Source organism: Physella acuta, unplaced genomic scaffold (assembly GCF_028476545.2).
Source record: "Physella acuta isolate Inbredline_101_S28 unplaced genomic scaffold, ASM2847654v3 ptg001776l, whole genome shotgun sequence".
Classification (NCBI taxonomy): domain Eukaryota; kingdom Metazoa; phylum Mollusca; class Gastropoda; family Physidae; genus Physella; species Physella acuta.
This window is the reverse complement of record NW_026733286.1, coordinates 243,466-259,625: the sequence shown is the minus strand read 5'-3', so window position 1 is coordinate 259,625 and position 16,160 is coordinate 243,466. Positions and strand designations below refer to the sequence as shown.

At 34.4% G+C, this 16,160-nt stretch overlaps 1 protein-coding gene across 1 annotated transcript; it reads right to left on the bottom strand.

Annotated features, from left to right (window-relative positions):
• Positions 1-2: 2 nt before the first annotated feature.
• LOC131930444 (RB1-inducible coiled-coil protein 1) lies at positions 3-14,703 on the bottom strand. Its single transcript, XM_059286937.1, has 28 exons — positions 14,582-14,703; positions 13,596-13,774; positions 13,089-13,215; positions 12,739-12,823; positions 12,446-12,537; positions 11,782-11,897; positions 11,502-11,588; positions 10,899-11,070; positions 10,742-10,798; positions 10,484-10,660; positions 10,127-10,314; positions 9,732-9,918; positions 9,205-9,286; positions 9,027-9,088; positions 8,763-8,863; positions 8,200-8,317; positions 6,118-7,818; positions 5,578-5,747; positions 4,715-4,988; positions 4,095-4,212; positions 3,525-3,633; positions 3,300-3,410; positions 2,895-2,928; positions 2,743-2,787; positions 2,511-2,584; positions 2,187-2,314; positions 2,003-2,076; positions 3-1,482 (listed from the first exon to the last, which is right to left on the bottom strand). Exons 2-28 carry the CDS (start codon positions 13,661-13,663, stop codon positions 1,306-1,308), a joined length of 4,734 nt encoding a protein of 1,577 aa, XP_059142920.1. The 5' UTR covers positions 13,664-13,774; positions 14,582-14,703; the 3' UTR covers positions 3-1,305.
• Positions 14,704-16,160: the final 1,457 nt, after the last annotated feature.

Here is a 16,160-nt window from a genome sequence, read left to right as displayed (position 1 = left end):
CATTATTTGAAATTACTAATTTTAATGTTACATGTATGTACATCCACATTTTAAATAAAAGTTTGCTGACCTCCACATCATTGCATATTGTGACATTTATCAAAGATTAACTCCCATTCATTAAAAATAATCAAAGAAATATTTTCTTGTTTTCATTTTCAGCCTAGAAAGCTGCTGAAGTAATTAATAACTTGGGTACAAACACCTCTCCAAATAAATTGTGAGTGCACCAGTTAAAGAATATTTGAATACTTTCAGAATTTAAATTGTATGACTTTGGGGGAAAATGTACTCTTAAATATCGTACAGTATCTCAAACTAATTATTCAAAGCAATAATTACCAGTTTAAAAATTTTATCACCAAAACATTAACTGGTGTAAAACAACTTACACATTGACTTAATGCTTTTTTTAAAAAAACAAGAAAGTGAGAAGAGCAAAAAAAAATTAACACTTAAAATAATAGTTGTGTGCATTTCAAGCATTAAGTATCATTTAATGTGTAATTCCCTTGCTCTAAAAATAGTTCACTGAATGAGTATTTACATATGTAAACAGTATGAAATTTACAATGAACTCACACCTACAAAGGGGTGCTGAACATTTGCCAGAATGCTATTTGCCTCAAAAGCTCTTTGTCCACATTTACTCTTCTAAGCTCAAGTTTGGATTCAACTGAATCTTGTAAACTAAAATTTATTTTATTTTTCATTTCTGTAAGCTATTGAAAAATACTTTCAAAGTAATAATGGGGCTTTTTTTATTTAAATAATGGTATGCTATTGTGAGTGAACATGTTTGTTATTTTTTTTTTTTAAATAGATTAAAAAAATCCATCTGCGTAAAAATTAATTGATTATTAATCAATATTATGGATTATTGCCATTTTCAGCAACGAGCCTGTGGGAAATTGGCTTTCAGGCAATTATCGCAGACCCTTAAATTGATACTCTCAACTTGTGGAGGCTAATATGAAAGCATCACAGCTGAAACTATTCATGATTATTATATTAAAAGCACTACTCAAAGCCAAGGCATATAAACTTGTTTAAAAGTTGCACATTAATAGCTTCAAGTTCTCATGTATTAGAATAAAAACATGAACTTGTCAACATTTTGTTTTACTTAGAAAACATACGGGGAAAAAAAAAGTATTTAGTCAATTTGAAATCAGTTTTATAAATGGCAAATTTATTAAAAATACAATTTTAAAATAATTTTTAATCAAACAGAATGTTTGAATTTAATTCACAGGAAGGTATTATCAAAATGAGGTCAGTTCTATCTACTTATTGAAAAAAAAATTAAGGCTGTTTTTTATCTTTCTTTGGCCGTGTGCCACTGGCTGGGTCATGCTTGACACTTTTCACCTGTCTTGTTATATCTTTATCCTGCTTTAACAACTCAATTTCACTTTTCCAAGGCTTACACTTCACCCTATAAAAACATGTCCCTTGTGGAACTCTGAATCTGTTGTTTGGCTGAATCACAGGAAAATATTTTGTTACAAACAAAATGCAAGAAATTTTTTTTTTAAAGATGTGCATTTTAAAAACTATACCAAATATTCATGTTGATTTGAGATGCAAAAAGACTGAAAAAAGATCAGTTTTAATTACAAATAAGACTTGCTTATTGTTTAAGCTTAATCTACTACAACTACTAGTCTAGTGTCTGCACAACTGACTCTTGCAATGCAAAAAAGAATTGAGCATTTCTTTCACCCATATTGCTGTAAGACCTGTGGGTTTCCACCAGACTTTTACTTCTTCCCCAGTACTACTGCTAGATCACACAGTCCTTATACTACTTGTCTGACTACTAGTCTATATATTAGCAAACTTATGGTAAAGCGGTAGATTTTTACTTAAAGAATTTGAGTTCTAAAGCACAATATCAAATCAAATGCAAAAACAATTATTTAAATGCAGTTAAGCTAATTAAAGCAACAATTTTTTTACCTAAAAAGGTCATCCTTATTACCTAAGTTAACATTTTTACCTTTTTAGCCAAGCAGTACTCTTTGTCCACAACTTCAGCAAGAATCCAGGATTTTCTACAGGCCATATCTGTACCTGATGATTCAAATAAAAAAAAAATAGAAATTTAAAATAATAAATAAATGATTAATCAATAAGACAGATTAATATTTTCAGCCAACTTTAAAAAAAAAAAACCCACTCACCTGTTCTGAGACCAAGGCCCTCTAAAGACTCACTATGTAGGAAGTGTAGATTTGTACCAACAGTGAACACAACATACTGGTCATGTCTTTCATCTAGACACAGCAACACCAGGTCACCTTTATCACATCTGTTTTAGAGGAGTGAAATTTTTTTATTTAAAAAAAACTGGTACTACTTGAACTAGCTTAAATTTTTAAATTGTGAATTCTTAAAGTGAGCAAAAAAACAACATTTGTATCAATCTTTCAAAAATTGTTATCAAACTAAAACATCAAACTGAATTTTCAAACCAAATTATTGCAACAACAACAAAAAAACTGTACCCTCTTATTGAAACTTTGTTATCACTGGCCATTTCCTTGTCTTTAGTTTCTTTAGTTGTCATGGACATTTCCATCTGTTAACATTTTTACCATTGAAAATAAAATTTTCAAAAAATCTTTAGTACACAGCTTTACATATAGATCTGCAATTTTCTGGACATCTAACCTAAGTAGTTTGAGATAATATTTACATAAAATGTAAATACAACAATGAAGCACAAATCTTACATACCAGCTTTTTCTCAAGCAGTGCAATTTTTTGGTCTTTAGCCTTCACCTGAATTAAAGAAAGGGATATTTTATTTAGTTCTACAAAAAGCTACATCTTTATTAAAAGAACAAAATAATTGTAATAAAAAATTGTATGCATCACTTAATTCTTACCACATCTGATTCCACTGTGTTAGTTTCAAAAGACCTGTCAAAAGTGATGAAAAAAAACAACATTAATTTTCTTCAATAATATTTTTTGACAAAACTACATTCATAACAAAATAAAACAACTGATCAAGTAATTTGGGGGATGGTGTGGTTGAATAATAGAGCTTATGACTGCTAAACCAAAAGTCTCAGGTTTGGATCCTAGGCTGGAGTCTGTCAAAAGTCCCAGAGTCCATCCAGCTCTAATGGGTACCTGACTCATGTTAGGGAAACAAAGGCAGCTGGGCACACTATCCCCTGTTTGCTGAGGTAATTGAAACATGTGAACTCTACTTCAACTGCCACATGTGTCGAACAGGAAAAGATAATGATGATGATCAAGTAATTTAACTAGCTCTAAGGACTTACAATTCTCTTTCCATCACCATAATGCTTGCAGCTGTATTTGATGTTTGCATAAAGTCTTGGTAGCGAGGGTGCTCTACACCAAGCATCTGGCTCTCTGTCAACTTGCCTTCACTGAGAAATACAAAACAATTTTAAATGTTACCCCAGTCTCTGCTCATGTAATAAATTCACCAAAAAAATATCCAACTGCCACATAAACAAAACAAATGTCCCAACGTTGCTGACCTAAAGAACATCAGCCTCTTCTCCTCCTCCATCTGATCCATCTTGCTGGTCACTTCCTGGTTCTCTTTCCTCAGACTTGAAACCTCTTTATCCAAAGCTGAAATCTTTTCTGAGAAATACAAAATTCACATTTATTTTTAAAGTATCACACACGATAAACAATAATTAGACTTATTTATTGATATTGTGTTAGTGTGTAGTACTTTACAACTGGTAGCATTTTAAAATCAGTGGCCTCAAGAAAGCCTCACAAAAAATATTAGTTAATATGAGCTTTGACTTAGTGAATGGACTAATGTAAAGAAAGCTCACATTGAAACTTATGTTTACCTTGAGCTTTGGCTAACTGCATGTTGAGACATTGAAACTTATGTTTACCTTGAGCTTTGGCTAACTGCATGTTGAGACATTGAAACTTATGTTTACCTTGAGCTTTGGCTAACTGCATGTTGAGACATTGAAACTTATGTTTACCTTGAGCTTTGGCTAACTGCATGTTGAGACATTGAAACTTATGTTTACCTTGAGCTTTGGCTAACTGTATGTTGAGACATTGAAACTTATGTTTACCTTGAGCTTTGGCTAACTGTATGTTGAGATCTTCAACACCTGGCAGGGCCTTGTTAACTTCCAGGGAATCTCTGTCTTTCTCATCAGGGCACAAGGCTGGAATCTTGTGTGCAATCATCTGAAAGGTTCATTCATTCACTCATGAATATTTGTCAAACCTCCTATCCATCTTCAAAATACCTTTTCATTGTTTCATCCATCTTACATTAAAATCTCTACTTTTATTAATCTTTCATTACTTTTAGCAAACTAACATTATCATTTGTCAATTTTTAACAAATTTTACTTGAAGATTAATCATATTTTAGTAATTTTACATAGTAATTTGTAATTATTCTTAATGCTCTTCATTTGACATAAACAAGCAGGCGATATTCTAGACTTGTATATTATTGTATGAAGCATCATTAGAATTATGTGTTGCTTTCTAGTCAATTTACAGTTAATATTCCTTTTATGGAAATGTTTAGTATTATAAATAATTTTATATGAATAAAATCCAGTTTTTTAAATTTGCCCTATATAAATAGATTTGAAATATTTGCCAATACTTAAGTGAATCATGCATTAATGCACAACCTAAACAACTAGTTAGCTTTAGTGTCTCATTCTCCAGCTACCTCTTCACTGCCATAGCTAGCACTGCTTGTGAGGGAGATAACCTCAGCCAGCAGCTCTATCCCAGTTTGTGTCTCTGAATGAGTTAAGGTTTCTGACACTGCCTCCAGCTCTGTCTGGGTCCCTGAGTGTGTCTGTAGCTCCACTAGCAGGTCATAGTCCAGCTGTGTGGCGATGTCCGACTTCTCACAGTTTTTGTACCGGTTGATTTCCCTCACTAGGCTCTCACGCTCCATGTCAAAATGTGTTTTCAACAGTGTTAGTTTTTCTGCATGCCTGAAATAGTTAAACCACATATCAAAATGTGTTTTCAACAGTGTTGGTTTTTCTGCATGCCTGAAATAGTTAAACCACATATCAAAATGTGTTTTCAACAGTGTTAGTTTTTCTGCATGCCTGAAATAGTTAAACCACATATCAAAATGTGTTTTCAACAGTGTTAGTTTTTCTGCATGCCTGAAATAGTTAAAATGCTCTTTGAGCGCTAAAGCAATGAAAACATAAAACTCAAATGCTAACTTTTCCTCTGGATCAAAAGCCCAGCTGTTATCAAAACAAGACTAAATTGTCTACAGGGGTGTAGCGAGGGGGGGGGGGGGGGGGGTGGGGTACGTACATATGTCCCCGGGCGCCGACTATAGGGGGGCGCCAAAATGGGTTGGAAAAATGTTTTTTAGCTCATTTAAGCTGCAGTTTTGCATTATAAATGTAAAAAATATAGGGAAGGGGGCGCCAAATTGAAAGTTTGTCCCCGGGCGCCGGGAAGGGTACCTACGCCTCTGATTGTCTATAAACATTATGCTAATCTACCACAACAAATCTAATATCTAAACAGCTAATGAATGTAAAATAAAATAAAACCAACTCAAGTTGTTTCTGCTCCAGGAGCTGTGTAAGCTGTGCCCTCTGCTCTTCTGCTTGCCCTTTGACCTCTGTCAAAACCAGCGTGTGTTCATTGGTCAACAGCTCCTTCATCTGAGCCAATGCAAGTTCACTTTTTTCTTTAAGGCTGTCTTGAATGGCTTGTAGCTTGGCCTAGTGATCAGATCATGTATGAAAACAGGTGTGTCTTTGTTGTCAGAAATTGTACAAAAACAAATTAAATATTAAATCCTTCCCATTTCATTGTTCTCTATTTTGAATTAATTTCTTTTAATTGATTAAAAATTAGTTTAAATAATGAATTAAGCCTGAACTGTAAAAACAAATCAGTTTGGTGGAAACGGGGTGAAATTTTAATCCTAAGATTCCCGCCATGTTGACTTGACATACGACATTCAAGTTAAATAAAACCTTGTTAAAGCTTTATTATAAGATTTTTGAAATTCTTCAAAAGTATGGTTATTTTAAATTAAAAAAATTAGTGAGCTTTAAATGAAATACAATCAACAAAAAAAAACCTCACCTCCAATTCAGTAGTCTGTTTGATATGTTCACTGATTTTTTCCTCAAGCTCAGCTTTAAACTTCTGTGTCAAATCTTCTCTCTCACACTTGTGCACTCTCTCCTTTTCTTCTATTTGTTCTTTATAACTCTGGATCAGTTCTTCTCTCCCCCTTTCAGAAGCTGTTTTCAATTCTTCAAAATTACTGGCCAGCTCGTTGTATCTGATCTTGAACTGTTCCACATTCCTCTCAGCCTCCTCGATGTTTTCTCTCACCTCCGCCCTGCATTTATCCACCTCCAACTCCGTTTCCAAGATATGCTTAGTCTGAATATCTTTAAGCTCCGCCTCAAAATCTCGTTTGAGTTCCTCATACTTCTTGTCAAAGTGCTGTTGCTTTAAATCCATCTCTACAGCCAGCTCTTGTTTCTGGCTCTCTAGATGGCTGAGTTTCTCGGTTGATTCTGTGACAGATTTTTCTGCATTATCCTGCAGACGTTGAATTTCTTCCCTCAGAGTTATCCTTTCCTTGTTGAACTCTGCACACGCTGCAGCCAAGATGGCCGAATTAAAAAGTGAGACTTCTTTTTCCACCGAGTCCATAACTGTGGCCACAGCTGAGTTCATCTCTGTTTTGTTGTCTAAAACTGCCCCCCTCAGTTCTTGAAGATTTTCCTTCAATGAAGGGATATCAATCTTGAGTTTATCACGACATTCTTTAAGTTTGTTTTTTATCCCAAGTAGAATTGTCCCCCCTTCTCTGACTTCGTTCTCCAGAAGCAAACATTTCACACTAGAATCACTCAGAGCTTTCTCCAGCTCTTTCTTTGTCTGCTCAACACATTGTGCATTGCTGCTGGCTTGCTCAAGCTCTTCCCTCATCTTCCTGACCTGGTCCTCCAGCTGGTCAACCAGTGAGCTCTTCTCAGCCACTGTAGTGTCACACTGCTGCTGGACATCAGCTTTTCTACTCTCCGCCTCGGACAGCAGGGCACTGACTTTGGCCAGGTCACTTTTTGCCGTCTCCAGCTCCAACTCCAGCTTCTGAAGCAGTTCTGAACTCTGACTAGACGTTTGTGAGCTCTGAGTAGTTTCTTCACAGCTCTGAATAGCGCTGACATTGGGGGTTGAGTCAGTCTGGTCGGGGAGCTCTGACGGGGCCACGATAGTGGATGAGCCATCAGAGCTCCCTTCTTTCTGATTTGAGACCCTCTCAATCTCTGAGAGCATGTTCTCTCTGTCTCTCAATTTCTGTTCTAATTCCAGAATCAAGTTTGACTTCTCAGCAAGTTCAGCGTTTAACGAAGCCAGCATGTCGGTCTCAGATTTACATCCTTCTTCTTTTTTCTTTTCCTTCTTCCCCAGGGGTGAATCCGCCATGGGGGAGGGCATGGAATCTTCAAAATAAAAATCAGCTGTTGCAAATTCATTGGATGATATGGGAGATGTGGAATCTGAGCTCATTTTTGTTTGCATTTTCAACGGCAGGTCAGTGGAGCTTGAGTCTGTCACATTAGCTGATGAGATGATTGAGGGGGATTCCTTGGTCAACATGGCTGGCTCGTGGTCTGTGGTTTTTGGTGACAGGGTGTCTCGGACTTCAGTGAGGCTGGACAAGGCTGGCTGGTAGTCGACGGAGTCATTGGACTCTGGGATGGTAAACTTGAACGGTGGGTTTTTGGTGGCTGTCACTACACAGGGAACATTGGTGGTTTCTTCAACCTGGTAATAAAAAACATGGTGGGTTGTAACATACATTTTTATGGTGGGTTATAATGTATGTTCATGGTGAGTTACAATGAGTATGTTGATGATGGGTTATAATGCATGTTTATGGTGGGTTATAATATGTTCATTGAGGGTTATAATGTGTATGTTCATGGTGGGTTATAATGTGTATGTTCATGGTGGGTTATAATATAATATTTATGGTGGGTTACTTTGTGTTCATGTTGGATGAAAGTGTGTTCAAAGTGAGTTTCAATGTACATGTACATGGTGTGTCATTATGTAAATGTACATGTTGATGATAAAAAACCAGTTGCTTATATTTAAATTGTCTTTGCTTGCTAGAACTTGCTACATAGAAAGGCCAATGCTTACATGTGCTGACCACTCGGTCTGAGAAGACTGGGAATGAGGCAACACTATGTGAGACGAGGACTCTGTGATCCCTTTGCTGAGCAAAGAAAGTGGGAATGTGCTGGAATCTAGGGATAAACTGAAACACATCAAATAGAAATCATCAGCCATGGTAACAATGGGGACATTAAAAACTAGTTACATGCTGAATCAACTGTATCAAATGGGCAGGATTTATCTAACAGGAGGCAGATCAAACTTAAAAGACTAATTAAACTAACGAGCGACCCCTAGACTGCGAATTCTAATTAAACTAACTTGAGTGATCCTAAAACCTCTAATTCTAATTCAACTAACCAGTGACCCATTAAACCTCTAATTCAACTAATTCTAGTGATCCTTAAACCTCTAATTCTAATTCAACTAACTTGAGTGACCCCTAAACCTTTAATTCTAATTCAACTAACTTGAGCAAACCCTAGACTGCCAATTCTAATTAACCTAATTCTAGTGACCTTTAAACCTCTAACTATAATTCAACTAACTTGAGTGACTCTTAAACCTCTAATTCTAATTCAACTAACTTGAGTGACTCCTCAAGCTCAGGGACAGCAGTTTTTAACAGTGCGATGTCTTCCACTGTGATGTCAGGTACTGCTTCATCAAAACACGGAGGTGGTTTGTTCTGTTGATTTAAAGTTGGATACTTCAGGGTACAATACATACATTTATTTTAACAACAATTAATAAATTAGATAAAAATTGTTCAACAACAAATTAAAACATATTTTTATTACGCTACGCAGACAATACATAAAGGTCAATTTAGATCTTTATAGTTAACTCACTGCAAAGCTTGGTGGCATATCCTCAAAACCTTTGAATAAGGTATCCAACAAGAAATGTTCACCTGCAAATTTTAATGACAGAATTAGTATCATCAAAAAGTATTAATTTAATCTAGTTAAGCGTTAATAAACTAAAATTTCTTTAAAATATTTTTGTGTGAAAACAAAATGAAGTTACCTAACATCTTGGCAAACTGTTTCCTTCTCTCTGTCTCGACCTTGTACAACTGGCTTGAATCTTCTACTAAAGTTCCAGCCCACTGGGAACACATTTTTTACTTCACTTAATCCACATGCACAAAATTAAGGCCAATAAACTATAACTTATTAGTACAATTCACCAATTTATCAACAGATGAAATAATTACAAATTTCTTTAGAAATTCAGCCATGTCAAACTTAACCTGCTATCCAATAAATTTAAAAATTCTCTATGTCTGTAACCTACAGGAGTTCTAGTGATTGGGAAATTTTTGGGAAGTTTAAAAATAGGAAATTCTGTGTCATTCCCATCCTGAATGGTGTCGCCCTGTGCCTAATGGTGTATATAACTTTAATAAACTATTAACTAACCAGAAAATCAGACTTTCTCATTAAAATTAGCTACATTTTGTTGTGGTGTCACCCCCTTGAATAGAGTCACCCAGTATAGTTTGCACCCCCCCCTACCTGCCTTGTGATGTTTCTGTATAAAACTAGACCAACCTGTGCAAATTTTTTGGAGAATATTTTCCTCCTAGCTGCTTCTACCACCATGTTAGCATACACCTGGGGGCAGGCCTTGATCTGGTTCAGCAGCTGCAAGTTGCAGTCCAGAATTCTCAGAGTCTTCATGTGAAATATGAGATCACTGTCTAGTTTAGAGATCTGAGTCTCAATGTGCATCACCCAGCTTTAAAAAAATGTGAGAATATCACGATTACTATTAGCACAATTGTTTTTTTTTTTATATATATAAATGTGAATTCTTTCTAAAAATAAGTTATTCAGAAAAAAAAAAACAGAATGATGGATTAAAACATAGAAGTAAAAGATATAAAAGTGAGCTTTTAAAATTGCATAGGCCTTAGACAGAGCAATGTTAAGAGACAAATACCAACCCTAGTCTCTGGTGGATATTGGTCGACATCTCCTGCTTAGATTTGCGGAAATTGGTCTGTAAAGCCTCCAGTCTCTGCTGCCTGTCCAGCATCTGCATGAGCTGCTGTTTGTGGCTGTTGCACAGCTCAGGTAAGATGGTTGCTGCGTCATGGGTAGTGGTAAGTCTTGCTCGGTGATTCAAGAAACCCTAGGGACAGAGACACGTATTTTAAAAATAAATGATAAATATGTCAAAAAGAAAGGTTCAAAAATAACAAAAGGTTAAAGATTAAAAGGAATGTTAAAATAGAAATACTTACAACAGGCTGAAAAGTTAATGATAAAAATTAACTGAAGATATTTATTTACTAACGCACCTGTGCCATATCAGTTTGTTCTTTTGCGATTTTTTTAGCCTCGTTCAGCCTTTTCTCCAGCTCAGACAACCTCCGTTCAATCCCCACAAGTTCCTTCATTTGGTGAGGATCACATTTGACCAGAGTTAGAAGCTCTTGGATTTGGTGGACACAGACTTCAAACATTTCACTGTTGAACTGAAAGGGTTAGAGTTCAGTAGGAATTGCAGGAAAGTTTATGTATTTTAAACAAGGGTAAACACAAACAAGAAAACTTACAACTAGCAGGTCGTCATAACACTGATGCTGAAGGGCATCAATACTTTTGCCTTGACCCTGAAAATGTAGATAAAAATGAAAAGATTATCTCAGATTTATGAAAAATAGATTTTGTTGATTTTTTCAACTAGTTTTTTTTGTAAAAATCTTTGCTAACCTGATTTGAAATCCAATCCAACAAACTCCTGGAAATGTGGGTGCTGGAAGTTATGTAACTTAAGCTTCCCTCCATGGAGCTCCTATTGCTGTGGATTTTTTCTACCTGCTCAACAGGTTTGAGAGGTGCCAGTAGTGGGATGCGGTCAAGAAGTTCTAATGTCTCACCAAAGCTAGGAAAGAGAGAGAGAGAGCAAGGAATATCAAAACAGGAACCATACATTTAATATAGGAGCTAAAGAGTCAATACAGGAACCATAAACTTTATACAAGAACTATAAACTCAATTCAGGAAATATAAAATTAACATTGGAACATTTAAATTAATACTTTATAATACAAAAAACTACAAGGATTTAATTTTAAGACTAAAGTTCATAGTGGTGGTAATTTTTTAAGGTAGGAAATATGTTGTTTAAGTTTTAAAAATATAATTATGTTTGGTAGAGACAGCATAGGGGAGTTAATCAAATTACTGTCCAATGGACATGTTTAGTAGTACAATGGGTGCAAAGGAAATGATTCCTGAATATCTATCCAATTTTTTTTATTTAAACAATTTCATGTTACAGCAGGGGGCCTGTTTACACGAACATATCCTTACTTGTCTAGCATTGTGAAATATCCTTCTCGCAGGGGGAGAAATGCTGCCACTGCTTTAGTAAACTTGCCTTCAGTTTTCTGCATTGCTCTTTAACAAAAACATTTAAAACATTGCACACATTCTTTTTCATTATTTTTTAAAACTTTTCTTTATACTTATTTTAGCAAATATTGATTTTAGCAAGTGATACTGTCTAGATATTTCTCTAAATAAAAAAACAAATGACTGAGAAATTTGTTATTTTCTAGACATCTTTCTTTAAAAAAAAAACACATATTACTGTGCTATTTCCTCTAGGTTAGCCACCACAGTTCCCCAACCCTGGTATTGTAGGTGCTGTTCCTTGAATTCATTATTACAGAACCCCAACATCTTGTTGGCATTGTCTCGTATTTGCTGAAACAAAATACACACAAAATTTTCTCAAAATTGTCTCATCATAATAATGATTACGTGATTTTAATCAGAGATACTAAAATATTTTAAGTCTTTTTTTATGTTGAAGTGGTAAGAACTTTCTGACTAAACCCAAATATACAATGAGGTCAATTGTTAAGAAAGAGAATAGTGATAGCATCACAATGTGATAATAAAGTTTACTGATGCTAGCTGTCACAGTGAAACTTCCCATTTGAAAGAATTGCACATAGCTATCAATATCATGAGCAATGAATAACATAAAATAATCTTCAAATCCAGTGCCAAGATCCTACCCATAAGTTGTATGTTGATAATGGCCAAACTCCATATTGACTAAACAAAATTAATATAACAAGAACTTTATCCTAAAATATTTTTTTCAACAAGAACTAAAAATTATTTTATAATAATACCTTTTTTTTGTAATTAATTATCATTCAATTATACAACAAGAACTATGTAGCTGATAATGACAAAAGACTACCACTGCGCAAATGATAAAAGAAATTTTTTTTTAAACTCACACATGCTATTTTTGTCCTTTTCTCAACAGTATCAAAACTTGGGGGCAATTTTATAGCTTCTGTTATGTGATCTTTCAGTGAACTCAGGAAGTCTTCAAATTAAAGATTACAAAAAAAATTAGCTATAAATTTATACTAAGGTAGTTGAAAATTAATTATGTACATTTTAGAACTTGATTAGCTGATTTTTTTATATTTTACAAAATAAGTGTTAGAAAAATATTACTTATTTAAGCAATGGTTTCACAGTCACACAAGTTATGTGACTAACTCACTTCTCTGGCAATACTTACCTTTAGGTATGCTTAAAGATCTTACTAAAGGAGCTTCTTGTTTTTCAATAGCTAACTTACTAAATAGAAAAACTGGGTTCGTGTCCTGTAATATATTTAAAAGAATGTGTTATGTGTATGAGCCTTAAAATATATTATTGTAATATATACACTCTACTATACATACTATACAATAATAGTATACTATACCCTGCAAAATTGTACTTATCTTAAGAATTAAACTATTATGAAGAAGTGGATCAGTATTCTTTAATCCTATATATATAATCTTTTCTTTTACTTTTACACATTCAGAGTACTTTAACCAAAATTTAGAACGTGAAAAAAATAAAACTAAGATAAACACATACTGCTCCAGCCCCATACGTCATGACTTTCTGATCTGGCTTGAGACTGTGGCCCCCACTAACCAAGAGAATCTGTTTTTCTACAGGAATCCCAGTTGCCTTGGCTATTTCTATTTGCAGCCTGGAAACACTAAGGTGAAACAATTTTTACTTTTAAAACAATTAATATTAACACAAAATTTTGTTAATGTCAACTTTTTAATGTGCAATAAAATGTTATTTTTCCAATGAACATAATAAGGTAAAAGTAAGAAATAAGTCTACAAGCCATTGAGTTTTTTCTCTAAAAACATCAACCAAAGCAGAGCTAATTTGCATACAGCAATACTAAATACCTGTTTGCATAACTCAGATAATTACTATTAGTAACAAAGATTTGTATTATAAACATACAAAGGTTAATTAAAAAACTCATTAAAAAATAGAAGTTTCAAAGATTATTTTCCCCACTTCACTTTCACCTATAAATAAAAATACAATGTTACAAAGATATTTGTTTTCATCACTTACGTATCCATTAGCAATGAGATCTCAAAGGTCATCATTTGACCTACATCCATTCGGAAAACATACAGCATTTTCAATGTATTGCACTAACTCCAATCTGAATACTTGACCTTATGTGTGGTTCACACCCATTCCTTTAACAGTCATCTCTTTCTGATCCTACACTTCTTCATCCTTTTAACCTGAATTTGGCAAGTAGAAAAAATTATTGCAGCGTGTAAACAATTATAGTTTTAACACTTCAATGTTATAAGTAGCCTGTCCTACTAAGCTTAACGATCTTAAAAGTATTCTCTTAAAAGCAATGGGAATATCTATAAAGTAGTATAAAATAAAGGCATTATACATGGATCTTAAGTCAGGCAGCAGCACAAATGGCTCATAATGTGAATGGTCAGTACAATTTATTTTTAGTGCCATTCAAACATCAACACGCTTGACAGCACAATGATGAACATTTCAACAATCCATTGTTTTTGTCTATTGCCTACTATTTACACTACTATTTACTATTTAGTATTTATTAGGCCTATATTTAATAATTTTAATATCATAAATTTTTAGATAGGCCTAATAAATATTAAATAAATTATTATTACCCTATAAATGCCTATAGAATAGATCTAGGGCCTACTGTAACAATTACTTGGGCAAACTAGGGCTTATATATTTGTTAGTAAGCAATAAATATATAGTAATAGTAAAAGGGATAACTTGAATTTGCAGCAACGACGGCAACGTGGACTTGCTGATCACTATTTATAATAATATTACTAGATCTATAAATAAGACGATCGACTAGTACTAGATCTAGTCTAGTAGTAAACAACCCACAAAAGACGCCATATTTTACTAGATCTAGATCACTGAGGTCGACCAGCTGGGCTTTGTTTACATTGAAATTGTGATTACGTTGCTATTGTTAAAGGTTAAATACATTTAAAATTGAGTTTTTGCTGGCAAATAAAAGTAAACTAAAAATACCTTACCTCCTAATTGCTTTAATGATTTGATTATGCAACAGAGCTACATATTTCATGTGGTGAAATAACATAAATAATAGGAGAATCTCGGTCAGGTTTATTTTGGTTTCACAATAATTAAACTTCAGAAATTAAAAAACTGCACAAAGGGACGTAACCAATCTTCATGAAACAATTTCAACGTTGTTTTTTTTTTTTTTTTTATAAATTGATCAAATTGATTAATACTGAAAAAAAAAAGTTACACGCAAAAAAAAAAAAAAAAATTGTAGGAAAGAGATTAAAATCATACATTAATGAAAGTTTATGTTAAAAAATATATTTGACCCTTTCTACTCATTTTCTCTTTGTCCTTTTGTTTGATTGTGGTCATCAAGTTATTCATTGTTAGTGAATAGCAGTTTCAGTGGCGTAGCCAGGATCATCTCAAGGGGGGGGGGGGGGGGGGGTTCCAATTTTTACCCAGGGACAAACTTTCGATTTGCGCCCCCCCCCCCCCTCAGACTTTTGATTTGCACCCCCCCCCCCCTCAAACTTTATATATATACCGAGGGGACTAAAGTAGAATGGCAGCAAATGCTGGAAAGCAATCACCATCACTAGATTCTTTCCAAACTATGTGCCTGCAAAGGGTAAAAGGCACCCATTGGCCCAACACCATCTCCAACGATAGATAACTTCTTTGTTTTTAACTGAATGTTGGACGGTATTTCCTCCAACACAAGTGTTACATGTATCAACATGTTATGCACCATCTATATTAATAATTCTCTTCATGGGGACCAACCAAAACATGCCGTTACTCCACCGCTCTCTAGGCATATAGCTACCACCCCCACCAGTCTGGTGAGCTGTGGTTAAAAATAAATTAAATGTTCACAATCTTAGAGCTTGGCGGATATTAGGGGCAGATAAATTAGTTTTTAAACGATTTGAAACTATTGGGAGGTAATAACAAGTTCTGCTTGATCGTTTCATTGTCGTCTGTAAACTGTCGTTACAGATGGCTGCTTTCAAGGGGGGGAGGAGTAGAAAGTGAGGGTGAGGATAATCGTCCTTCACGAGCTATTGATAGTGTTTTAAAGCAAAATATTTTCAGTCGCAGCATTGGTAGTGTGGAATTCACAGATTATGAATTACTGAAAAATAGAAAGTAAAACAACTAAATAGCGGCGTATTCTATGTGGTGAGTCAGCTCATATGGGTTAAATGGTGTAGACTGAGCAATACATCATTTGTACAATGTGAATTGATGTTTATGAAAATAATTAAAATAACAGTAAAATACTCTTGCCTATGAAATCTTTGTACTAATGTAGTTGCTGTTACTGAGAATAAGAAAAATATTTATATATATATCGAAGAAATATTTTGTGAAGTGGGAACAAGAACTAAATAAAAATGACAGAGGAATCAATAGTTAGCTATCTTAGCATCATCTTACAGCCAGTCAAGCTGGGGTGTCCAGGCTTAAGACTGACCCTCTGTCCTGGGCAGATCACACTAGATGGTTACTAGTGTGACTTACCATAATGTTTTAAGTTAACCTAAATATTTTAGATTATCCAAGAAAATGTCATTTTTT

Coding starts and splice junctions, on each gene's coding strand:
- LOC131930444 (XM_059286937.1), bottom strand. CDS start 13,663: ATGCTGTATGTTTTCCGAATGGATGTAGGTCAAATGATGACCTTTGAG. Junction 11,589..11,781: donor AACCTAGAGGAAATAGCACA/GTAATATGTGTT, acceptor TTTTTGTTAAAG/AGCAATGCAGAAAACTGAAG. Junction 2,788..2,894: donor ACACAGTGGAATCAGATGTG/GTAAGAATTAAG, acceptor TCTTTAATTCAG/GTGAAGGCTAAAGACCAAAA.